At 43.2% G+C, this 25,439-nt stretch overlaps 2 protein-coding genes across 5 annotated transcripts in view; both read left to right on the top strand.

Moving 5' to 3' along the window:
* The first annotated feature begins 50 nt into the window (after window positions 1-50).
* INTS2 (integrator complex subunit 2) lies at window positions 51-15,667 on the top strand. 2 transcript variants are annotated; one of them, XM_041425382.1, is made up of 24 exons: window positions 51-414; window positions 1,329-1,467; window positions 2,078-2,180; window positions 2,343-2,456; window positions 2,775-2,905; window positions 2,987-3,160; window positions 3,613-3,803; window positions 4,331-4,456; window positions 4,999-5,070; window positions 5,172-5,286; window positions 5,919-5,987; window positions 6,135-6,269; window positions 6,636-6,812; window positions 7,056-7,164; window positions 7,878-7,982; window positions 8,429-8,593; window positions 8,751-8,952; window positions 9,479-9,604; window positions 10,153-10,342; window positions 11,268-11,537; window positions 12,525-12,632; window positions 13,198-13,303; window positions 13,465-13,641; window positions 14,428-15,667. In XM_041425382.1, the coding sequence occupies exons 1-24, from the start codon at window positions 122-124 to the stop codon at window positions 14,595-14,597; spliced, it is 3,567 nt and encodes a 1,188-aa protein (XP_041281316.1). In that variant the 5' UTR covers window positions 51-121; the 3' UTR covers window positions 14,598-15,667. The 2 variants fall into 2 exon arrangements, with proteins under 2 accessions (XP_041281316.1, XP_041281315.1); XM_041425381.1 differs by having other exon boundaries at window positions 3,577-3,803.
* Window positions 15,668-16,335: 668 nt separating this feature from the next.
* Window positions 16,336-25,439, top strand: part of BRIP1 (BRCA1 interacting helicase 1) — a 47,823-nt gene continuing 38,719 nt past the window's right edge. For 2 of the 3 annotated variants that reach the window (XR_005954162.1, XM_041425359.1), the window contains exons 1-7: window positions 16,336-16,427; window positions 17,414-17,541; window positions 18,097-18,208; window positions 18,582-18,776; window positions 19,012-19,139; window positions 19,632-19,769; window positions 24,709-24,999. Coding sequence is in view for 2 of the 3 variants with exons in the window: in XM_041425359.1 (XP_041281293.1) it covers window positions 17,449-17,541; window positions 18,097-18,208; window positions 18,582-18,776; window positions 19,012-19,139; window positions 19,632-19,769; window positions 24,709-24,999 (957 nt within the window). In the remaining variant the exon portion in view is untranslated. The remainder of the gene's footprint in view (window positions 16,428-17,413; window positions 17,542-18,096; window positions 18,209-18,581; window positions 18,777-19,011; window positions 19,140-19,631; window positions 19,770-24,708; window positions 25,000-25,439) is intronic. The other variant, XM_041425360.1, reaches the window with a different exon arrangement.

Raw genomic sequence — 25,439 nt, 5'->3', positions numbered from 1 at the left:
CTTCCCGCCTCGCCCCTTCCGCCCCTCGGCCCTCCCGCCGTGACGTCACTTCCCGCTTCCCCCGGTAGTGGCGGCGGCGGCGGGTGGGCGCGGGGGCCGTGAGGGAGCCGCTGCCGCCGCCATGTCCGAGTGCTCGGCGCTGCAGTTCGTCAGCCCCTACGCCTTCGAGGCCATGCAGAAGGTGGACGTGGTGCGCCTGGCCGCGCTGAGCGACCCCGAGCTGCGGCTGCTGCTGCCCTGCCTCGTGCGCATGGCGCTGTGCGCGCCCGCCGACCAGAGCCAGAGCTGGGCGCAGGACAAGAAGCTGATCCTGCGGCTGCTCTCGGGGGTCGAGGCGGTCAATTCCATCGTGGCGCTGCTGTCCGTGGACTTCCACGCGCTGGAGCAGGACGCCAGCAAGGAGCAGCAGCTCCGGTAACGCCGAGAGCGGGGATGTGTGGCGGAAGCGCTGCGTGGCTTTTCCAGCTGTTCCGATTGCGGCAGCTCTTGAAGCGCCGGGCGGACCGGGCCGTTCGTGTCCCTCGATGCTCTCCTAGGAAAACCCTGGGGTTTGGTTGTGTGTCCTGGCATCTGTTCCCCGCCGTGCTCAGCACTGACGTCAGCCCCTACGCCTTCGAGGCCATGCAGAAGGTGGACGTGGTGCGCCTGGCCGCGCTGAGCGATCCCGAGCTGCGGCTGCTGCTGCCCTGCCTCGTGCGCATGGCGCTGTGCGCGCCCGCCGACCAGAGCCAGAGCTGGGCGCAGGACAAGAAGCTGATCCTGCGGCTGCTCTCGGGGGTCGAGGCGGTCAATTCCATCGTGGCGCTGCTGTCCGTGGACTTCCACGCGCTGGAGCAGGACGCCAGCAAGGAGCAGCAGCTCCGGTAACGCCGAGAGCGGGGATGTGTGGCGGAAGCGCTGCGTGGCTTTTCCAGCTGTTCCGATTGCGGCAGCTCTTGAAGCGCCGGGCGGACCGGGCCGTTGGTGTCCCTCGATGCTCTCCTAGGAAAACCCTGGGGTTTGGTTGTGTGTCCTGGCATCTGTTCCCCGCCGTGCTCAGCGGAGGGTGTGGGATGCCCTGGGGGAGCTGTCCCGGCAGGGAAGGGCTGGGATGGCTCTGTGGGATAAAGGGACAGCTCAGGTGGATGCGCTTTCCTGACTCTTGGTGCTGCTGGGGAATAGAAGCGCTTGAAATTTTGATAATGTACTGAATTAGCTTTCTTGTACTGCAATCACAACAGTCTTTAAAGGGTAGGAGAGATCCCTAGGGAGCTGCTGCCTCCTTTAACAGGAAGCATTTCTGTCTTTGCGGAAACGTTTAATACTTGTTCTTTTGAATTGTGTGCCAGGCACAAGCTGGGAGGTGGCAGTGGAGAAAGCATCTTGGTGTCACAGCTGCAGCACGGGCTGACGCTGGAATTTGAGCACAGTGACTCTCCTCGGCGGCTCCGGCTGGTGCTGAGCGAGCTGCTGGCCATTATGAACAAGGTGAACTTCCCCACGGGTGGATATTTGTGACTTTTAGGTTGCCCTCTGAACTGGTTGTGTTTCTGGTGGTGTGAGCACTGTTCTCCAGACCTTCCCTGCTTTATCAAGGTTCAGAGTCTCAGTCTGATTGAACAGTGGCTTGTGCTTAAACTCTTTGTGACTTCCTAAAGCAAGTCTTTGCTGATGTTACAGAGACTCTATAATATGCTGTACTCACACATCATGTGATTTGGTAATCTGTCAGTGCAGAAATAATTTGGAAATAAAATGAGCCCATCTCTATCCCATTCTTTGCTCCTACTGCAGTGTGGTATTAGCCATCATATTTCTCTTCCCCCACTTCCTTTCTCACCAGACATTTTATTTTCCTTGTGTAAACTTAGAATGTCAGTGGGCTATTTTTCTTTCTTCTGAAAAGAAGCAATGATACCATCTGTGTTGAAGTATTTCCAGTAGTAAATATTTCTTCTACTGACTTTTCCTGCTATTTCTGTGTTGATAGCTTTGTGTTTTTGGCAGTTTTTCATCTATTAAACATGCTGAATTTAAAGCAGATTTGGACAAATTGCTCCATAAAACCTGTTCACTGATGATAAATGTTGTCTTGCAGGTGTCAGAATCAAATGGTGAGTTTTTCCTCAAATCTTCTGAGCTCTTTGAGAGTCCTGTTTACCTGGAGGAGGCAGCAGATGTTCTCTGCATTTTGCAAGCAGGTGTGTTTCTGTACTTTTGGTGTTTTCACAAACATAACAAAGCAATTTGGGAGCTGTTGTGACAGATGTAAAGTTAATCTAAGTTGTGCAGCTCTTGGAGGGAGACAGGGTTTTTGTTTCCCAGTGAAACATTGTGACTTTTAGCACCCTCTTTCCATGCAGAGCTGCCATCACTGTTGCCAATAGTGGATGTGGCCGAAGCTCTGCTGCACGTTAAGAACGGAGCCTGGTTCCTTTGCCTGCTGGTGGCCAATGTCCCTGACAGCTTCAACGAGGGTGAGTTTCAGCTTCTTCTCCAGCTTTTGAAATGATTTCTACCAGTGTGGTTAATTCTGGGCTAAACCACGATTTGTACAGGTTTGAACTGCTGGGTGCTGCCACCTGGGCATGTTGATTCCCATTTTTTGCAGGCCAGGCTCGCTGTGTGTGTCACAGCTTTTCATCTGTAGGTCACCGTTACAAAGCCTGACCGGGCAGGGAATGGGGCTGAGAGCCTCCTCTATCCCTGCCAACAGGGATGTAGATGCCACTGAGACAGGTGATAGTTTGAATTGGGAAGGGCAGATTTCCTCAGAGCTGCTGTTGGCTCTCCAGTGTGCAGGGGTTTGATTAAGAACGGCGAGCGGCAGGATGAGGAGAGCGTGGGCGGCCGGCGCAGGACCGAGGCTCTTCGGCACCTGTGCAAGATGAACCCTTCCCAAGCCCTCAGGGTCCGGGGCATGGTGGTGAGTCTTTGTGACAATCGTAAGAACCTTCCTGAAGCCTCAAACCCAGCAAAGGTGACTGAGCCTGAGCGTTTTGTCCAGGTGGAGGAGTGTCACCTGCCAGGTCTTGGTGTGGCTTTGACCTTGGATCACACCAAGAACGAATCCTCAGATGATGGAGTGAGTGACCTGGTGTGCTTTGTGAGTGGTTTGCTGCTCGGAACAAATGCAAAGGTTCGGACGTGGTTCGGAACTTTCATCCGAAATGGACAACAGGTAAGAAAATCTTTGAGTATTCTGCTTTTAAAGAAATATTTTTGTGGCTTGATGTAACTCTTTTGGACATGTGTTGCAGATTTGTCTGAATGCACATAAATCCTGTAGTCTTGGAGAAACCTTTATGGGTCAACCACCTCTAAATAATGTCCCTGAAGGCAGCAGCTATTTGGTTGTTCCCCTGAGAGGTTTTTAGGCATGGAAACCAGGGAATTGTATGTTTGTAACATTTGCCTGATAAAAATGTTCATTCTCAGTGTTCACAGTGGGAAGATGCTCAGGTGATGTAGTTAAAACTCGGAAGTGAAAACTGTATTTAAAAAAAAAATAACCCTGTTCCTTTGACTATGAAAACTCTTATATTGTTTGTTGGGCTGAATTTGACGTTGTTCTCATCTCTTAACCTCTTAACACAGAGAAAAAGAGATAACATCAGCTCTGTGCTGTGGCAGATGAGGAGGCAGCTGCTGCTGGAGCTCATGGGGATCCTGCCCACGGTGCGCAGCACGCACATCGTGGAGGAGGCGGACGCCGACACGGAGCCCAACGTGTCCGTGTACTCGGGGCTCAAGGAGGAGCACGTGGTGAAGGCCAGCGCCTTGCTGCGCCTCTACTGTGCCCTCATGGGCATTGCTGGCCTCAAGTAAGGAGCCTGCTCGTGCTCTGGGGTTTTGTTCATGGCTGCCCATTTCAGCAGGGGGTGAGGGCTTTGGGCATTTCTGTTGTAATGCCACTGTGTCCTCAAAACTTGTGGCAGGACTCAGCAATTTCAGTCCTCTGTTGCTGCAAAATCACTTCTGCAGACTTGTTAAGAGAGCTCTAAACCCACATGGTTGGAGCACTGTGTGAGTTATCAGCTATTTTCTCTTCTAGCAAACAACATACATTGTATGGATTTTGAGTTTATTCCTTTGCTTTCACTTTTTAGAGAGTGTTAATGTAGCATCTTTATGCATTTGAGTAGTTTGTACCAATAGACATGATTATATCCTGAGGAAGTTTTCTCACTGTTGCCTCTTAACAGAGATTTTTATCTCTGTTAAGTTCTGAGCAAATTGCCACCTTGACAGATTGAGTGACAGGGAAAATTCAATCTTTAACCATTGTGAGAGCCTGGAAGTCTCTTCCCTGTTCAATCCCCAGCTTTGTTTTGCTCTCTGTCCTGCTCAGGCCCACGGATGAGGAAGCTGAGCAGCTCCTGCAGCTGATGACGAGCCGCCCTCCCGCAACCCCGGCCGGTGTCCGCTTCGTGTCCCTGTCCTTCTGCATGCTCCTGGCCTTCTCCACTCTGGTCAGGTACTCTCAGTACAGGAGGAGCTTTGGAAGATCTGACTGGTTTAGCACCATTAAGGCAATGCCCTTCCCAGAGCTGCACTTTTTTTCCCCCCCAGTGCTTTATAAAGTCTCCACACGTTGATGGAAGGGATTTGTCTCACCCTGTGGTTGGTGAATGGATATTTCACTCTTGTTTTATAGCAAGTCTTTTGAGAGGTGAGCATTAGCATGAGCTTAGCGTGAGTGGATTTTTGAAGACTGAAGTAGGCCTGACTTGGTCACTGTTCCATGGAACAGATTAATGGCTCAGTTCCTTAGAGAGAAGCAGTGCAGATAATTCAGGGTGTAGCTTTCTCTTGGGTGCATTCCAAAAAGGAAGTTGCCTGTCAGTTGGACTGACCTTTGTGCCAAATGTCACTTCTTATCAGCAGTTGGATGCTAAAGTGAAAGTGACAAAAAGTCTCCTGGTGTAAGGTTCCTCAAATAGTGGCTTTTCTGCAAGTGTGGTGAAACTAGCACTGGTTTTCTGGGAAGGGGATCTATTATGGATTTTCTTTGTGCAGCACCCCAGAACAGGAGCAGCTCATGGTGATGTGGCTCAGTTGGATGATAAAGGAAGAAGCCTACTTTGAAAGGTGAGAGCAGGCTGGGTTTCATTTAGTGATTCCAGTAATCTCACATTTATTTATGTCCTGTTTCCTTATGTCCTGTATTTCTTCCTCTTTGTTATCATCAGCATTTCTGGTGTGTCTGCTTCCTTTGGAGAGATGCTCCTCTTGGTAGCCATGTATTTCCACAGCAACCAGCTCAGTGCCATCATTGATTTGGTCTGCTCCACCTTGGGAATGAAGGTAAAGATTAAACTATTTCTAGCCTTTACATTTGTCTGTTAAAATCAGTTTGCTGGGTTTTGATATTTGGTATTTACTTTACTTTTGATATAAAGATCTTTGGTTTTGCTAATATACCTAAAGAAAATATAACCTGAAAAATGAGTAATAATTAACCTGGAAGAACATTCAAATGTGCATAGCTCCTCAGGAATGTGGTGATAAAAGAATCTTCAAGAAGTGATGCCATGATGAAATCATTATTTCCAAGAAATGAACTTTTTAGAAGATTAACTGAAATATTTTCCAAATAGTGCTGCAAAGTTTTTATTTTAAATAGTTAGAAGAGATACCTATACATGTAAAAATTAATTTCAGTAAATTGCCAAAGGAGATTTGCCAACAATTCACTATTGTGAAACAGTGTCTCACCAGATGTAAAAGCTGGGGAGGGAGATTTTAGGACAAGGATAACTTGTGACATTGTAAGATATTTTTGTTTGACATTTGATACAAATGTGAATTGACTGGGATACCAGGAAAACAGACTAGCTTTAAAAGGCTAAAAGTTAACAGTTTATAGAATAAACTTGCAGTCCTTAGTTACAAGAAAGATAAAACTTGCAATTCTAAGTACTTCTTCTGAATTTCAGATTGTTATTAAGCCCAGCTCACTGAGCAGAATGAAGACAATCTTCACACAAGAGATTTTCACTGAACAGGTATTTTCAACCTAGGGATTTTTTTCCCCCTTGGCCCTTTCCTTTCCCTTTGAGGTATTCCCCAAAAATGAGGAGATGCCAGTCAGGGCTGTGTGTCTTGAACACCTTGTGCTGAGTGGTTTTTTGTTCACTGTCTCTTCCCTGCAGGTGGTTACTGCCCATGCTGTCCGTGTGCCTGTGACAGGCAGCCTCAGTGCCAACATCACTGGCTTTTTACCTATTCACTGCATTTACCAGCTCTTAAAGAGTCGTTCCTTCACCAAGCACAAAGTATCCATTAAGGTACCACCTTTGTTTCTGTTCATAATTCTGAATGCTGATACAGTTTTGCAGGCTAGTTAACTTAGAGGAGCAGAATTCTTGGTGACTCTTGTGCTTTCCTACCATGTAATTTAAGAGTAAACTGTGTTTTAAGTTAGGCTGCCCATTTTTAGCTCTGCAATCCAGAGACCACTGCTTAATGAAGTTAAAAATAATAAGTCTTTCTCCCCAATCTGTGCTTAATTGTAGTCAGAATGATATTCCAGCCAGGACAAGTTCTGTTTGTGAACCAGGGTCCAGGATACAGAGTTTATGACCAGTTCAGAAGTGGTGTTGCACTTTCCAAAGTCAAAGCCTCTGCTTGTGTCATGAGTTGTTCTCTTGCAGGACTGGATCTACCGGCAGCTCTGTGAAACCACAACCCCACTGCACCCTCAGCTGCTGCCCCTCATTGATGTCTACATTAACTCCATCCTCACTCCTGCATCTAAATCCAACCCAGAGGCCACCAACCAGCCTGTCACAGAGCAGGAGATCCTGAATGTTTTCCAAGGACTCTCTGGGGTAATCATCTTGTTTGGATCTTTCTTGTACTTTATGGGGACGTGGTTCAGGATTTTGGAGTTGTGTTAAGTTGCTTCACTTCTTGCTTTTACTGCCTGTAAACTCCCTCCTGCTACAGTGACCATCATGTGTTTTGAAGTGATTCTTGTTACTGAGATATTCATCATATTTGTGGATAAATCCAAATTCTTCTTGCCAAGAATCAGGAATGCAACCTGACCTTTGTGTGTGGTTTATGTGCAGGGGGAGAATTCTCGTTCCACCCAACGCTTCAGCATCACCACACAACTGCTCGTCCTCTACTACGTCCTGTCCTATGAAGAGGCACTGCTGGCCAGCACAAAGATTCTAGGTAAATGTGAGAGCATCAGGGGGAAACAGATTAACTGAAAATTAGGTGCAAAGAGGGGAAAAATTCATGGTGCTGTCAGATTCCAGCACAGCATAAAAAGTTGCGGTGTTTGCAGTAAATAAAACATTGCTGTAGAGATTCAGGACGTAAAGTTCCTGCTGAAGCTGTCTAGTGGAGTAATTTGTTTTACACATTAAAAGTGGTCCAAGCTGAGTTACAAGAAATGTTTATGAGCATCTAAGGAACACAATAACAATCAACAAAGACTTCATAATTATTTGAGATCTTCATTTATTCTCGTGTCATCAAACTTGCACACAGTTTTCTTTGAGTTGGCAATTTTATAGTTGGTAATACTTAATGATCCCATTTTTACCTTTGAAATGAAGACTTTAAATCACTTCTAAAAGACTGTTGTGTATTTTATTGATGAAATTGAACTTCAGTGAAAATTCAGTGTTTATAGCTGGTGTGTGTTTTTACCAGCCCTTTTTAAGGTGCAAAACTTCCAGTATTCTTCAGTCTTTTTTCTTCATGCTAATCAAGGAAGTCTGAAATACCATAAAATCCATTGCAGTTATTTGATATTTTCTTGATTTTACCTGGATAATATAAAGACAAGTGCTTCACATTTTCCTTATTATTCCAGTTGGAGAAATACTTGTTTTTAGCTGTAGCTGCTACATGTGGTTTCTTGTCCTGTTCTCTTGCAGCTGCAATGCAGAGAAAACCCAAGTCCTACTCGTCAGCATTGATGGATCAGATTCCAATCAAGTACCTCATCCGACAGGCACAGGGGCTGCAGCAGGAACTGGGAGGTAAAAATGGGGCTGAAGGTCTGAAGTGCATGAAAAGGAAGGCTGAGTGTTCTCAGCTCAGTGGCTGTTGCTTTTTCCATAGCTTGTTTTCCTTTTTCTTGCTTTTAAAATCTGTCAGGAGTAGCTACTGAGATTGCAGAGATATTTGAAGAGTCACAGTGAAAGGGTGAGGAAAGCAGTTCCTTTTAGAGTAGGTCTTACCTCCCTAGGGCAGGTTTTAGGGTAGGAATTACCTGAGAGTGTTGAATTTTCCAGGGTGAGTTTAGGAGTTACTTTCCAAAGGGTAACTTTGCCTCTGTGTTGGAGTTGGAGCATCAGGCTGTGAACGTGCACCTCACTGAGCTGCTGGCCAGCCCTTCAGGGCTTGGAATAAAAGGCATAGATGTGTTCAGGTGACAGATGCAGCTACTCAGTTCTGAGCTGTGCATGTCCCTGATGTCCCCAAGGGTTGCACTCTGCCCTGCTGAGGCTCCTGGCCACCAACTACCCCCACCTGTGCATTGTGGACGACTGGATCTGCGAGGAGCAGATCACCGGCACCGACGCCCTGCTCAGGAGGATGCTCCTCACCAACATGGCCAAGAACCACTCTCCCAAACAGCTCCAAGAAGGTAAAGAGCTTCATTGCAAGTAAATTTTTTCCAAATGGATTGGATATAGTAGATTTGGAAGTGTGTGATTATACTTTATTTGTATAACCAAAATGATTCGATGCTTCAAATGTCAGAAGTCCAGTTTTACCCAGATCCTGTTGTTTCTGTTTTCCAGCCTTTTCCATGCTGCCTGGGAATCACACCCAGCTGATGCAGATCCTGGAACATTTGACCCTTCTCTCAGCTGGAGAATTGATCCCCTATGCAGAGGTGTTGACCTCAAACATGAATCTTTTGCTGGAGGCTGGAGTCCCACGGGGGATTCTGCAGGCTGTCAATAAACTCTGGATGGTTCTGAACACTGTCATGCCCAGAAGGTATCAAGGCTCAAAATACTGTTTGGTTTCTTGCTGCACATAGGTGGGAGGACACTTTTTCTTTTAAAAATAATAACACAGTGCCTTTAGCTGGGAGATTGGAGGCTGTGACTGAATAGAATGTGTTGGAGCTGCATTTTTTTAGTTTGTTGATATTTTGAAAATTTACATTTAAAAGGAAGGTGGTTCTTGTTCTCAGGGAAAGGAAGTCTTCAATTTAAAATACAGGAGTTTGGTTTTATAGTGTCCATTGTTTATGCTGAATTACTGATGGAACAGGAACTCACTTTGGTAAGAAAATGCCTTTTTTAATGAAGTGGATACTCTACTGCAGTAAAAACTGCTCTCAGTCCAGGGAGCGTAAGTAAACTGCACCTTGGTTAACTTCAAGGGCTGCAAATGGAGTTTTTGCTACTTGATAGGCCTAGAAAAGTATGGCTGAGTGACCAAATGCTTAGGGAACCCCTTTTCTTATACAAATTTTCTATTTAAAAAAAAAAAAGTCATAAAAATATTCTCATTTTAGGTTGTGGGTGATGACTGTTAATGCCCTGCAACCTTCAGCAAAAATCGTGCGGCAGCAGAAATACACCCAGAACGATCTGATGATTGACCCCCTGATTGTGCTGAGGTGTGACCAGAGAGTGCACAGGTGAGTGTCTGTGCTGCTGCACGGGGAATGCTTAGCACAAAGGTGTCAACAGGAAACTTCTCGAAGCTCTCAGCACTTCAAAACATCTTTTCAAACCAATCACAGGAGCATCTCTGTTGTTTTAAGCTTGGCCTGAGGACTGTGGAGCTGGGCCTGCTGTTCCAGCATTTCATCCTGTCAAAACTTTGGGATTTGCACATGGCTCATCCATTTTTGGATTTGGGTGTGTGAATTTGTGGTGAACAGGCTTTGCAGAGTGTTAGAAATGGCTGCTGCCACGTGGTGGTGGGTGAGGTTTAGCTGTGACATCCTTCCAGCTCTTGTGCCTGTGGGTTAATCCATCCTTTTGGGCAACAGTTTCTGCCAGTGGGTGCTGCTGATGGATGTGACAGAGGCAGATTTGCTTCATTTCCCAAGGGAGTCTTGGAAATTGTTCCCCCAGATGTCAGGGATGCCAGAGGAGGAGCTGTGGTGCTCCAGCCTTTGGGAGTGCTTTTGGTTTGTTCATGGTACTGAAAAGTCTTTGTTTTACTGTGTTCCCATCTCAGGAGTCCTCCTCTGATGGATATCATTTTGCACATGTTGAATGGATATCTTCTTGCTTCCAAAGCTTACCTTAATGCTCACCTGAAGGAAACAGCAGAGCAGGACATTAGGCCATCCCAAAACAATGCAATGGGTCCAGAGGCCCCAGAAGTTACAAGGGAAGAGTTAAAAAATGCTTTGCTTGCTGCTCAGGTAAGAGGGAAGAAATGGATAATTCCATGATGTGAGGAAAAACAGTGATGAAAGAGAAATGCAGAAACAGGAAATTAAAAAAGGAGGCCTTTTAAATTACTTTTTTTACCAACTTCTGTTCCCATAGAAAAGAAAACAGCCTCTGTATTCAGATGGTTAAATATTTTCTTTTTTCTAGTCTGAGGCATTGTGCTGATTTACTGCTTTGATAGTGGTTGTTCTGTCAGAACAGACAGGTTCTGCTCACCTGCCCTTTTGCCTTGATGCTTGTGTGATCCAGAGGCTGTTTCTGTGGTTGGATTTGGAGCAGTAAAACAAAAAATAAATGTGACAGACCCATGCCTGATCATCTGAAAGGTGTTTTAGAGAAGCAGCTAGCACTGGAAAGTGGCAGAGGCTGAAGGATGGTTCATTTCTTAGCTTGACATTATGGAAATTCTTGAGTAATCCCATTCCACAGACATCTCTTCATCCCTGGAAAAATGTCACATAGGGAGTTCCCATTATAATATGATTTTTGAGTTAATAGGAACTTTTATATTTAAATGAGCAGGGGGATGAGTACTGTGATTTACATGGCTCTTTGCATATTTTGTCTGCTCTGGATGCTCTGAGGGACCACTGGATATTTATTTTGAAGCAATATGAGATTCCACTGAATTTACTCTTTTTGTCTGAAATTATGATATTCTGTTAGATTTAGCCTTTGTTTTCTTTGCATCTTGATTAAAGTGTTGAAGTTTTTAAAATGTTCTACAGGATTTATGATTCTTCAGCTCAGTCATTTTCATTCTGTACTTAAAAAAATCGACAGGTAGTAATATTAATCAGATGACAATCTTTAATTTCTTAAATAATCCTTATTTTGCATCTGATTTGTTTTTATTTCACTTTTTTAAGCATCTTCTGTGTCTTTTCTCCCCAGGACAGTGCTGCTGTGCAGATCCTCCTGGAGATCTGCTTGCCTACAGAAGAGGAGAAGGGCCAGAGCAGCAGTGCCCAGGGTTTGCTGAGGGATGTGCAGAGCCCCCCGAGCCCTCAGGGCACTGAGGCTGAGGAGGAGGAGCAGGAGGAGGAGGAGGAGGGGGAGCAGAGTTTGCTGTGCAACCTGCGGGAGGTGCAGTGCCTCATCTGCTGCCTGCTGCACCAGATGTACATTGCTGACCCCAACATCGTCAAACTCGTGCATTTCCAGGTCTGCCTGCCCTGCCTGGGCTCTCCCCTGGGGTGTCAGGGGGGAAGGAGCCAAGGGGAGAGCTCAGGGGCTCGTGGGTGTTCCTCAGAGATGATAACAACACCCTTCTCTCCCTCTTGTCTCCCTCAATTTGCAGAGCTCACACTTTCTTCTTATTCCAGTGCTTGGTCTCTTGGTTGTGGTGAGAAGGCAGCACCCAAACTCTGCCTGTTCCCCTCCTTTGTGCCTCTGCCCTTTTCAGTTTGTCCATCTAAGCCAAGGAAAGCTGCCCTAATCACCTTGTAATTACTTGTTCCACATCTTTTGTGGGTTCCTTTTTTCTGGCTGTGTTTTTAAATTAATATTCCCATTATTCAAAAGTAATTTGGCTTCAAATGTAAACATCTCCTTATATTTCCTTTTTGTTTGGGCACAGTTTATCTCTTTACAGTGGAAGGAGAAAGGTTGGCCCTGCAAAAGCAGCTGAGTACCTTAAAAAAAAAATAGAAGAGGGGGAAGATCAGTAATTTCTAAAATACAAATGTGTTTTTAATGCATATTAAATTTCTCCTTGCCAGATGGCAGACTCTTTACAAGGAGTTAATTTGCCTTGACCTGGAACTGATTAAGTGATAAAAAAGTCATTATGGGGCAGTTGTGAAATGAGCAGGTTGGGGCTGATGGTGAAATTTGGAACACAGGAAAGACACAGAAGGAAAAGGTCACTGAAGTCTCCTTTCCTTTGAGGACTGGAGGGAGAGCTTCTATGCAAATAAAGAATTGAATATTGATGACAAAGAATTGATCCAGACCCTGGGTTTGTACCCAGTCTGCCTCTTGTTGCCTTGGCATTACAGGCCTGCTGCAAACTCTGGACAAAAGGGAGTTACAAATATATACATTTTGAAACAGCATTGACACAGGTGTAATTTAAAATCTTAGTTGAAGCAGAATTTTTAAAACACACCTGTGAGACATTGGCTCACCTCTTTTTTCTTAATCCCACAGGGTTATCCATGTGAACTCCTGGCACTGACAGTGGCTGGGATCCCATCCATGCACATCTGTCTGGATTTCATTCCTGAGCTCATTGCCCAGCCTGAGCTGGAAAAGCAGGTACTAACCCTGGTGAAATACTGGCTGAGGGGGGAGAATAAAACACTCCCTAAAAACATCCTGTTCTGACTTGCCTGGGATATTCAGGGAATATTTGTAGCACTTTTACCTTAAATTAAAGGCCTGGCATTGAAGGCAAGTGGAATTTTTTGGGCTAAAGATTCCCTGTTTCTGTATCAAACCAACTTTGTAGCTGCTCTTATTTAATACTTTCTAGTATGAAGTTACTGCTGATCAACTGAGGTTAAAACTAGAATGTATCAGAGATAAATATCTCCTGCAAGGGTTGTGTTGCTCATTGCTGCTTTATTGCTCATCATTAATGTTGGAACAGTAGTGTCTGGGGGAGATTCTGAAGCACTTTGATTATTATTTAATATGTGTGGATTATTTTTCTTCATACCAGCAGAAAAATAATCATAACAACTATTGTTGAGGCTTCCTTGGCTTCAATTTCCTTCATGGTAAAGCAGGGAATATTTACTTACTGTTAAGTGTGGCGAAGAGCTTTGGCTAGAAGTTATAAACCATCCTGTAACTTCTTTGCATTTCTCTCCTTTGGCAGATCTTTGCCATCCAGTTGCTGTCCTACCTGTGTATCCAGTATGCCCTGCCCAAATCCCTCAGCGTGGCTCGTTTGGCCATCAACGTGATGGGGACCCTGCTCACAGGTACCAGCCCAGCCACCCCAAAACCCACCTCTGGGGGAGCCAGCAGGATTTCTCTAGGCTGAATGCACTTTTGTCTGTCTAACTGCTATTGTAAAAATAACAGTTTTTGGCTGGATTTTATAATAATTTATTTTTCTTCTGCGTTTCCTCCTCCTTGGCAGTTCTGACCCAGTCCAAGCGTTACACGTTTTTCATGCCCACCCTGCCCTGCCTGGTGTCCTTCTGCCAGGCCTTTCCTCCCCTCTATGAGGACATCATGTCCCTGCTGATCCAGATTGGACAAGTTTGTGCCTCTGATGTTGCTACACAGACTCGAGACTTCGACCCCATCATCACCCGTAAGTCAAGGACTGAGCACCCCAGAGGGGTCAGGCACAGGGAGATGAGACAGAAACGTTGTGCTGCTGTGATAATTTACTTAATTACTTATTTAATTTACTTAAATGTTGTGGTGTTATGATAATTTACTTGTGGGGAGTTCTGGAAGGAATTTGAGATGGGACTTTCAAATTGGCTTCGATGGTGTGGTTTAAGTTTTTTATCTTTTATATAGGTAGGAAGGATGAACTTGGTTTATATCATTATAGTATGGTTTAGAAGACCACAGGACCTTTAGTTACAAGACTTTTTAAGGAGTTCTTGATTAATAAAATATTGTTAATAAGGATATTTATGTTTTTGACTCAATCTTTAAATATTTCTTCTTATGGACTTATAAGTCTTTTCAGCTAATTATGTTCTGATACATAGAGTACTGCATTTTGAACTTCTTGTTTACTATTGTAACTACTTTTATTTTTTCTATATTTTAAGCTTTAAAACTCTAAACTTTTTTTTACTTAGTTTAACGTGGTTTTGCTGTAAACTATAAATTCATATTCTTGCTTCTAGCACTTAAGTTTGAAAGCTTTTTCTAAAGTTTCAGATCAAATCTTGTGTTTAATTCTAAACTTTAGCTAACAAGCCTAAAGTTCTAAGAGTTTGTATTTCACATTTCGTGGTGTCTCTGCAAATAACCTGTGGTGAAGCATGGGACGGTGCTGGCTTTGTAATCTCATATTTGTGTTATGGCAAGAACAATTCTCAATAAGTATTTATTTTCCTTCTCCTGCTGTGTTTTCTAGGTCTCCAGCAGCTGAAGGAGAAGCCACATGATTTCTCAGGGCTCTGTAAAGATTCCTCCAGCAAAAGCTGCTCCAGGGACCCTGCCAGCCTGGACCCTGATGTGCAGCTGTGCCAGTGTGTGGAGAACACCATCATTGAAATCATCAACATGAGCGTCAGTGGCATTTAGAAAAAAATGCTTTTCCCTCTCTTTATGGTGCCTAAATTTGGAAAAAGCTGTGAAAGTGGACTGAGGAGCTGGAGCAAAGTCCACATTCTTCATTCATTGATTGAGTCACGGCTGAGGAGAAAATCCCCTCGACAGGATTTTGGGAGAACTTCAGAGGCTGAAGGGATCAGTAAATAATTTCCAGGGAAACGGTGATTTTCAGGCTTGCTCAGCTGCTGAAGTGGCACAGCAACACACCTGGAAGGGTTTTATAACATGGAAATACTCATTTTGTTGGGCAAACAGCAAAATGATGGCTGAGGAAAATGGGAGATAAAAGTTTGCTTGAGGTAAATGAGCTGCTGCTCCAGGGCCTTGCAGAGCAGGCTGGAATAAAGTGCTCCAAGCAATACTTGAAAAAGTGCTGTGAAAAACTTGCACCATCACACTGAGTTCTCAGAAAATCAGAACATTTATTTCTGTGTCAAACCATTGCTCAAAGCTTCAGTTCATGAAATCAGGAGCTTAATTTAAAGATCAACCAGGCTTCACTGAGAGTTTGAAACTGGTCTAAAAGTTTCTTTAAAAAAAAAAAGTGCTGATAGCAAAAACGAGCCATAGAAATGGGATTTTTAAAGAATACAACTCAGATGGTTTTGTGGTTTTTAACTTAAAAAAAGATATGAAAAAGAGTTGAAGAAATGAGTGCAAAAGTGTCTTGAACTGTCATCAGGATGAGATGAAAAAGAGAAATGGATGCTGAGGGTGACTGTGCAGAGGAACCTGGAGAGGAGGAACAGGTTTCAGCCGTGCCAAAGCAATTCCAAGGCCAAATCCTTTCTGCTCCACCATGGAGTTGGTTGTTCTTTTGTGTACCAGGCTGGAATTCCCACATGGAGATGTGGGAGAGCCGTGGGTTTGTGTTCAGGATTCCTGCTGTGGCACCCCGCCACCATCTGCCTACCGAGTGTATTTTTGTCATCTTTATGTAAATTATGTAAATAATCTAAATGTATGTATTTTTTTTCTCCTCGGTTCCAAGTGTAATTTTATATCCTGTAGTGGTATTTAAATAAAAAAAAAAACAAACAAACAAAAACAACAACGGTGTGACTGAAGTTCAAAGGGGGTGCTCTGTTTTGCTTTGAAGTTTCCAGGTTCATCCCAAACCTCGGTTCCAAGTGTAATTTTATATCCTGTAGTGGTATTTAAATAAAAAAAAAAACCAAAAACAACAACGGTGTGACTGATGTTCAAAGGGGTGCTCTGTTTTGCTTTGAACTTTCCAGGTTCATCCCAAATTTCATCTGAGGGGCACAGACACCTGACAAGAACGGGAGCTGTGTGGCAGTAATGAAAAGACACTGACTTTCCAAAAACTCTTAATTTTTCCATGGTGTTTTCTGTGCGCTCTGCTTAAAACAAGGAGAATAATAATAATAATACCCAATAATAATGTGAAATACACATAAAATAGTATAAAATGATAAATATAAAAACAAAATAAAAGAATAATGAACATATTAGTCGTAATACTAATGATAAAAGCCGATAACAATAACAAGTATTTGAGTATTTCACAAAAAGGGCGGTTGCCTAGCAACGCCTGCAACCCGGAAGCCAACGAGACGCCCTGTGATTGGCTGGCGGCGCGCAGAGGTGAAGGCGGGAGCATACCAGTGTGCGCTGTGCTGATTGGCGGCGCGCGGCCCCTTCCTGTCAGCTGATTGGCTGGGGCGGAGGCGGGAAGGAGGAGAATGCTGAGGGGCCGTGAGGGGCCGTGAGGGGCGCGGGGGAAGCGGCTGCAGGCGCCTTCGCCTCGCCGAGCACACAGAGGAAGCGAAGGGCCAGGTGCTGCTCTGTGGGCTGGGCTGGGGCGGTCCCACCGCTTCCTGAGCGCTCGGGTAGCTAAGCGGCTCTGCCCGGGTGGAGATGTCGCAGGGGGAGCTGGTGGCTCTGGTCACACCTCGAAGGGTCCCTGCGGTGTCCCGGGCCCTCCCTCCTCCTCCTCAGGGCGAACTGAGTTCGGGGTTGTGCTCGTTTAAGCGAGTGCCCGTCCCAGAATGGGTTGGGAAAAGCCTTGGAGTGAGGTGGCCTTTCCCTCGGGAAGGAGGGTTGGATGTAAACTCATGTCAGCCGTCGTCTTTGGCTAGAATTGTTTTTTCCTGTTGTTTTTTCCTATTGGGAAGCTCGATGGTGAAGCTGAATCGCGCCATGAATTGGTGCTTTTCTGACGCACATGTTTAATTATTAAAAGTCAGATGAGTTAATTTATCCCAGAGAATCTGCCAGTTTAAAGTTGCTGTCTTTATCAGTGTTGAAAAAATATGAGAAAAAAACCCCCTGTGTTGTTAAAAAATATTGTCTCTTAAAGCCACTTATGCCTCTCCAATATTTTTAGTTCAATAATTTCACCTTTTTAACGCAGGGAAATTGTCTGTCTTTTATTATCCTGAGATATTCAAGGTAATAAACACAGAATAGTAAATTGAGTGATACTTTTCCCCTGACTAATTACTCTGTTATTTGTGGAAGAAAGATGTTTTTAAGCATCTCGTTTTAAAGTCGCTGTCCAGATTTATTTTTCATTGTTATAAAATGTACAAGCTGCTGGATGTTTGTAGTTTATGACTTCTTGCATTCAAGCTGATGGACCTTTAGAGTTAAAAACTGGCTGGTTTTAGTTACTCAATATTCTAAAATATTTTTCCTGCGTGGATTTGGGTTCTGTCTCCAGTCTGACTAACAGGATCTGAACTGGCGTGTGCAGTTCATGGTGGTTTTGTTTATTTATTGTTTGCTAGCATTGAGTTGCTAATGCTGTATTTTAATTGCAGTTTTAAACCTGAAGCAAACAGGAGAAGAGCTGGCAATGCCTTCTGATGGGGCAGAGTACACAATTGGGGGGGTGAAGATCCTCTTCCCCTGCAAGGCTTACCCCTCCCAGCTCGCCATGATGAACGCTGTGAGTAGAGTTTCTACTGGCATTTCCCAGCCTAAGAGCTTGTGTTTTCCAATATTTGGAGTTCCAAAATCTCTGCCAGCATCTAGGAAGCTGCCACGTTAAATTCAGAGCTTGCAGTGTGTTGGGAAGTTCAGTTGTAACCACTCAGTGCTCTCTGTGCTGTGCAATACCTGGGCCATGGTTAGGGAATGGTGAAGTGCATTTTGGATTTGGGAGCATTTGTGCCAAGAGACAAATTCCTTGTGGTGTAAGTATGTGGTTGTTTATCTAGGTATGCTGCAATTGCAGTTGTAAGATTTTAGAGGGGGAAATACATTGTTTAAACAGACTAATTGTGTATGGTAATACTTCAAGAAGTTTTCGTTTTTTGGGGAACTTTTCTAATTGAATTTTTGCATTTATATTTAAATATTTTTTAAAAGTTTTCACCAATGACAGGACAAGAGGGCACAGCCTTAAGATGTGCCAGGGAAAGTTTAGGATGTTATTGCTAAGATCAGCTAAACACATCTGCTTTGTTTTCTGTTAATTCTGTTTCTTTTATTCTCCTTAAAGATTGTTAAAGGCTTGAATAACAGGCAGCACTGTTTGCTGGAGAGCCCCACAGGAAGTGGCAAAAGCTTGGCTTTACTTTGTTCTGCATTATCATGGCAGCAGGCTTTGTATGGTAAGTGTCTTCGTGTCTGCACAACTTTTATTACAAAATATAAAATAATTAATTGTTTTTCATCAGCCTTTAAACGTTTGGTTTCAGGTCTGGGTCCAGCACTGGGCACTTTGCCTTAATGGCAGCATGAAGCAGTAGTGCTAAGCTGGGTTTGGATCCCATGAGGGAATGTGGCTGGTGGAACTTTGGCAGAAAATCCTCGTGGTAGTGTGGATTGAATGGGAGGAGGGAGGTGTTTTCCTTTCTTCAGAGGGTGACCACAGCTTGTTCAGCTCGACTGCTGCTGAACTTTCATCTTCACTGGTGTGCACCTCTGGCTCTTGTGTCGAGTCTGGAGTGGTTTTAATGACAGACAAATGGCTTTGTCCCCCAGAGAAACCGGGGCCAGCCTCGGCGTGTGACAAGGAGGACAGGAAGGCGGAGCCATCTCCACCGTGTCACTGCAAGTGTCACTCCCAGCCCAAGAGCAGCGAGGCTGCAACGAGTGGGACTCCCAGTGCTCCTTGTTCTGCCCATTATCCTGACACAGGAACTTCCACAAAACCTGGAAGCCCGCTGACAAACACAGGTAACTTCATCTGTAGGCAGCTAAAATTCTGCTGCTTTCAAAGCAGGGATGGTTTTTTACCATCATAACAGCAGCCATGGTTCTGCCCTGCATGAAATTGTCCAACACTTTCCTACACCATATACATTTACAGTAATTCCAGCAGTTACTATTCTGTACTAATTACATTTTAAAATGTTGCCCTTATTTAATGCCTCCCTAATAATGGACATCTATTTTATCTTGTTAATTACAGAATGTAAGGAAAATGAAACACTAGCTTCAAAGCTGTCTGCCAAAAAAAAGTTATCTCTCTGTGACAGAGAGAACGATGATTTTCAAGTGGACAGGAAGAGGATTCGTCCCTTAGAAACAGAGCAGCAGGTGAGCAGTGGCATCATCTGGGTGTAGCTCAAGCAAACTCTCAAATCCCAGTTCATGTTACAGAGGAGGGTGTGGGAAATAAGTGAATCACATCCCAGTCACAGTTTAGAGTGACAGGGTTTTGTTCATTTTTATTGTTACTTGTTGCAAAGGAGGCCATTGTTGCAATAAATTGCTCATTATGCCCTGTCCTAAAATCTTTCACATTTAGACAAGTAATATCCCCAAAATATATTTATTCCCAGTTGATGGTGTTAGGATTTCTGTAAGTTTTGTAGCAGTGGGAAAGCAAAACAGAAAAGCTCAGCAATAACTACAGATGCTTTTATAATTAAAACTTTATAGCTTTCCTCAATGACTTCTGTGTGGCTTAGACTTGGTTAAACTGTTGATGCCCAGTTACTAAACCAGACTCAGCTGAAACAAAACCAGGACTGCCAGTGTGAGCACATCCCTCTGCCCAGTGCCTTTTTACACTGTTTCTTTCCCCAGCAGGTTAGAAAACGCCACTGCTTTGCAAAAGGAGTGCAGTTGGTTGATGCTTTGGAAGTTTATCATCAGAGGAAAAACGGAGAGCTGACTGTTCACTCTGAAAAAAGCATGAAAACCACTACTTTTTCTCCCCAAACAGTGAGTAATTCAGTAAGATCTTTTACACCAGGAGTGTTAGTTCAAGAACAGTTTAAAAGCAATGTTTTATGTGAAGGGGTTGTGCATGAAATGCAGCTTAATGAAGTTTGAGCAAACATTGCAGCTCGTGCACGGATTGCTCAGTGTTTTGGGTTTTATTTCCACTTTCTGTAGCAGAAGTATCACATCAGAAGTTAAGATACAGATTGCACCTGTTTGTGCAGCTTTGTTAGGCATTTTCTGCATTTCTTACTGTTTGAAAATAGACTTTACATAATTATTTGTTAGGGCAAAAGCAGTTGAAGAGGGAATGTGAGGCAGTAGGGCTGAGTGTGAGAGGCCAAGCTGTGATGTAATAACCCCAAAGGAAACCAAAAGCTATAGGATTACTGTAAGATACTGGGAGCTAAATATTGTCTTACAGAAATGAATCTCTAGGCCATGTGATGGGAGGTAGTTTTTATTAGTTTTGGAGAGCTCTGTAGATTTTTGAGTAAGATTTGAAATGCTCTGTGCCGCTGAGTTTCAATTGGTAGTTTGAAACACAAAGGCCACCAGAGTGTGCTATTCATTTTCAAATAAAAAGAACTCTCCTTCTTCCTGATGGTAAAATTTCCTCTGATACTTTGGTGTGGGCACATGAAAAGTTTGATTTAAAACTTGTAGAACTTTCTTGTCTAGAAGAAAATTGAAAACTAAACAATCTACTGTTTGCTACATCTTCAGAAAGAAGTGACCTAAGAAGAAAAAAAGGGGGTCATTTCTGTTTAAGTTTCTTTTTAAGGATGAAAGAATAAAGCATTATTTTGCTGTGATGATCTTTTCCTTTAGCAGACTGAGAACTTGTCTGGTATCAAGAAAATTGCAGAAAGCAAAGCCTTATTTCTCATTAGTAGTTTACAACAGGAAGAGCATCACTGCACAGGCTGTTAGTATAAAAATGCTTCTCTAGTGTGGCTTAGGAAATGAAGTCAACAGAGCTTCTGTTCAACACTTACCCTGAGGGACTGTGTGTTTAGGGTGATACAATAATGTGATAACAGCATTATCTTGTTCACTGAGGCAAGCCTGCCTGTGAAGAACCTGTGTTTTACAGTGGTCAGTCCTCTGCTTAAAGCAGATTTAGTTTCTTACCAAGTCCTGTTCATACTGCAAGAGGGAGAATGGGTTGGTTGTTGTAAGAGCAGCAGAGGTGCTGCCCAGCACTGCAGCATCACAACACCTGCAGGTGTGTGGCTGAGCATCCAAACCTGCTCTCAGTGCTCTCACTCCAAGCCTGGGAATCCAGCTCTGGCCCTCTGTATTAACTCCTGCAAGGGAGAGCAGTTCCAGTGTGAGCTTAAAGGGGAAATTATAACCTCAGGGTACTCTCTTGATTACTTCTGGCAGAGCATATGGCCTGAGAAACTGGGGCAGCTGGGTTAAGGAATCCCCATTTCTAGCAGGGAAAGAAAGTAAACAGTAAATGGAGAGTAGTGTAACAAACACTTGGGGTATCAAAAAACAACTGTGAAAAGAATCTGTCTTAATGTGCTAGCCCATTGCAGTTTAACATATTGCTTACAACCTGCACAATGGGGTTTGGGTGACTTCTGTTACACATTCCAGGGGACTGGCAGCCTGTTACAATCAGGGTCTGGACTCCAGAATGGGCTAATTTACCACGATGGGATGAAGAAAGTTGTGGATTTGTATTACATGCTCTCACCTGACACCGCATCTGATCCTTTTCCTGCTGATTGACGTTTTGAATGAGCTCTTTGAAGCAAATTCCAGCTTAATTAAAACGTTTGCTTGGTTAGCAGTGATCTGTGAAAGCCTGTGATAAATATTGAACCGGGTTCACCTGCTGGTGACTGGGGGAGGATAAACAGCTGCTTTGTGTGCTTTAAACAAGAGGCTGCAGCAGCAGCAGAATGCTGGGCTTTCTGAGAGCTTCCAAAGGAGCAGTTGAAAAGCTCTGCTAATGTCACTGCTGATATCTCCCTAGATTGTGCTTGTGCGATATTTCACACAAGAGACATTCACTGCTGCAGCATTCAGGTGGCTTTGTAACTGGGAAATGTAGATGGAGATAGGAAGAACTCCTCTTACCTCTTTGTGTTTCAAAGATCACAGCCCCAGTGTTTGTTTAGCTCTATTTTACACAGGGTACAGGCTGGTGGACTTGATTATTCCTTTTTTAATCGGACTTCCACGTTTTTGCCATATAAATATTGATGTGATAGGCTGGTTTATCTAGCCCTGACAGAAGTACAAACAAGCTGCATTAGCCTAAGGTCCATATAGGCTGATATCTGATCTCTAATGGCATCTGTTCCTGGGTGTTTCTGATTAAATACTGCAGAAAGTACAGGAGGATCTTTTTTGCCCTCTTCCAAATGAAAATTCCTCTTTCAGATTCCAACAGCTGAAAACAGGTTTAGTTCTGAAGCCAGAGGGTATTATGAAATACAATTCTGTTGTCTCAGTATGAATTATTTCTAATCAGCCCTCCCCTAATTCCTTCCTAGATAGATTGAAACATTTTCTAATTTTGTTACAACTTAACCAGTATCTCCGTGGTGTGAGTGTAAAACTTAGTGCTTTGGGAGAGCACTGACAAGGAAACCCCTTGTTCATGGAGAGTTTTCTTTCTTTCTGCTGTAGGAATGGGAGAGGAACAGCACATTAGGTGTTGCTGTAGGATATCCACAGTTGGTTCTTAGAGAAATACAGAGTTTAAAATAGTTTGCCTTTAATAAAGTTTAAAGATGTATTTTAAGGATTCAAGTGCATATTGAGTCACTGGAGTAATGTGGAAAGAACATGAAGAACTCAACTTTTAAACTGTGTTTTAATTCTAAAGTTTTTCTTCATTATGAAGGACCTCCTAAAAAGGTTTTATTTATTAAAGTATTTGGGGCTAATGGTGGCTGTGGCTTTCAGAAATGCTGTGACTACTGCAGGCAGTTTTATTTCTTAACTGCTTACTATAAAAATCAGCCTGAGTTTACAACTTTCTCAGTATTGTGGGTTGGAGTGTTTTTTGAACATAAAACTTTTTTCAAAGTTAAAGGTAACATTTTAGTACTGGAATAATGGCTAAAGTGCTTCTTAATGCCAGTATTATACCAATTCCAAACCTCTTAAACCAAACTTTTAAGCCCACCTGTAAAATACTGTAATTTATAAGCCTCACACATAAGAACACTTTATTTCCTTTTTTATGAAAATAATAATATCTGGTATTTTAAGCCCATCATAGGAGAACCTTCTGTTCATGTTTTTATATATTAATTTGAGCTGCATTTTCCTGTTGTTCTAAAAACTCTGACAAAACAGCTGCCTGATGGGTCCTAATATTTTCTATTATTTTTATTTGGCTTAGCACAGCAGTGAAATATTAGTGGTAAAGTCTCATCTTGGTGTCCTGTGTATTGTTTTGCCCTCTGAAAACACAATCTGACTTGGATTAAAATTAAAAGATAGATGTATTCTTAAAGACCCTACACAGTCACTGCTTCAATTAAATTAATTTTTAGCTTGGTAATGTGGTTTTCATTATTTCCAGGAGCAAAGCAGCATCTAAGTGATAGAAATATCAAGGTAGCCTTGGAGCTTTCAGTGTGAGCCCAGAGCTGGGCACTGCACGTATGTAACATATACCATATGTCAGCTGTTTCCTGCTTGCCTGGTGACAAGAGCCCCATTCATAACTCTTCTTTTTATCCTTTCAGTGAATAAGTAATTATTCAATATAGAAGGCAGGATATTTGGAACTGGCTATTTCATGTGGCAGCACAGGGTAATGAAATCTGCTGTTCCTGGCAACCTGAGAGGGGAATGTAACAATTCCAGCATGGGTGTAACTTTATCTGCTTTGAGGCCTGTTTATTTGGCACATCAGTGAACCTTTTATCCCAGTGAGTGGCAGCTCCAGAGGGTTACATTTACATGCTTTCTATCATGTATTGTAATATTTAATGGCAGACAAGGCTGAGTGGGGCTGAGGGTAACACAAACTTGCTTTTCCTTGGAGTGGAAGCTGAAGACAGCTTGATCCCCAGAATTGTGGTGTAACACACAGCATGACTTAGCATTTGTTTATAATGGATAATCTTACTGATGCAATTAAAGGGAGGGAGGAGTGCTGCAGTGGGCAGCTACGTGTTGTTACCTGCACCACCACCTGGAGCCCAGATACAAACTGTCTGACTCTGGGAGAACTCCTTCTTTTTCATGAGAGGTGTGTTTGGACATGGTTACACTTGAGCTCCTTGTTTCCTATGTGTCTCTTCAAATTCATTATGACAATTTCATGTCAGTTGTTCCAGTATTTAATGTTCTGTTGGGTGCTTCTCAGGAAGAACAAAAATGGCTTTTAACAAATGCTTTACAGGATTAGGTTCTGTTTAGAATTATTCCCTGTGTTTCTTTTATTCTCCTGGTTACTCGAAGGCCTTTGGCAGAATGGCACAGCAAACATGTTTCTAATGGAGACTGTGTGGTGTAGTCTGTTTTATCTGCACACAGCTCCTGAACTGTCTACAGTTCTTCTGCTTGCTTTTAGGAAAAAAAATTATTTTAATTTGAGTGTCTGTTCCCAGTTTTCTTCATTGAAGGTTTTGGACTCTTGCTCTGTAACAGGAGTGTCCTGAGCTGAAGCTTCAATGTGAGAAGCTTTATTTGCATTATACACATGTGTAAATATTCCACTGGATTAATAATCCTTTCTGATTGGGTTATGATAAAATTGTGATTGCTGGAAAGTTTTCTTTTAGAAATTTCCAGGCACAAGAATGTGGTGCTTTAACATTTTAGAACTTGTTGCAGCTTGATGAGCAGCCCTGGTGACTGAACCTGCTATCCCAGAGGGCACTTTCCACACCAAAAGCAGATTTAGCACATTCATCTCACAGCTGGACTTTGTGCATCATTTTTCTGTCTTGGTTTGCAGCCTCCTGGCCCTTGCACTGAGTGTTCCTGTGCTTCTGGGAAAGACCCTGATAACGATCCCAGTCACACAAAGAAGAAAGAGAACGGAGATCGGCTGTGTGTTCCCAAAATTTTTTTTGGGACACGAACACACAAGCAAATAACCCAGATCAGCAGGGAGCTGAAGAGGACAGCGTATTCCTCTGTCCCCATGACAATCCTTTCCAGCAGGGATTACACCTGCATTCATCCAGTGGTGTCCAACAGTAGTAACAGGAATGAAATGTGTGTAGAATTGCTGGAAGGAAAACATGTGAGTAATTTTATTTTAGAAAATGAGCATTCATCTAATAAAGTCAGATTTAACAGCTGGAATGAGTAACATTTTTTACCTCTTTATATTATATTGGTTAAATACCACCTGGTAGCATTAAAATGAAAGATTAATTGTTAGAAAATGTTGATACACAGTAGCAATACTGTAAAAACTTGGGATGACAGGAAGAAGATTTATGACTGCCAGGTTAATGTTGTAATAAGAGTTAAATTATCTCTGGGTTCATAAATTAAGTAGAAAAAAGTGTCCTTTATTGATGTACATTTTAAAAACATGGATTTACTTGGCATGAGGTGTTGTCTGGCATAAAGAGCAGCTATTAAAAATGTTTCTGAGAAACAGCCAAATGCATGGAACATTGAAAGATTTTAGCCTGCTTGGTTTTCATTATTTCTTGTACCCACTAAGTCTCTGCA

The sequence above is a fragment of the Onychostruthus taczanowskii genome, unplaced genomic scaffold, assembly GCF_017590055.1.
Source record: "Onychostruthus taczanowskii isolate IOZ18803 unplaced genomic scaffold, ASM1759005v1 scaffold89, whole genome shotgun sequence".
Lineage (NCBI taxonomy): Eukaryota > Metazoa > Chordata > Aves > Passeriformes > Passeridae > Onychostruthus > Onychostruthus taczanowskii.
Note: the sequence above shows the minus strand (reverse complement) of the source record. Positions and strands in the feature narration are given on the sequence as shown.

Bases quoted from the DNA above. Each gene is read 5' to 3' on its own strand.
- INTS2 (XM_041425381.1), top strand. From the start codon at position 122: ATGTCCGAGTGCTCGGCGCTGCAGTTCGTCAGCCCCTACGCCTTCGAG. The intron at 2,181-2,342 runs GTGTGTTTCTGT...CTTTCCATGCAG, and splicing joins TCTCTGCATTTTGCAAGCAG to AGCTGCCATCACTGTTGCCA. The intron at 8,594-8,750 runs GTAAAGAGCTTC...TCTGTTTTCCAG, and splicing joins TCCCAAACAGCTCCAAGAAG to CCTTTTCCATGCTGCCTGGG.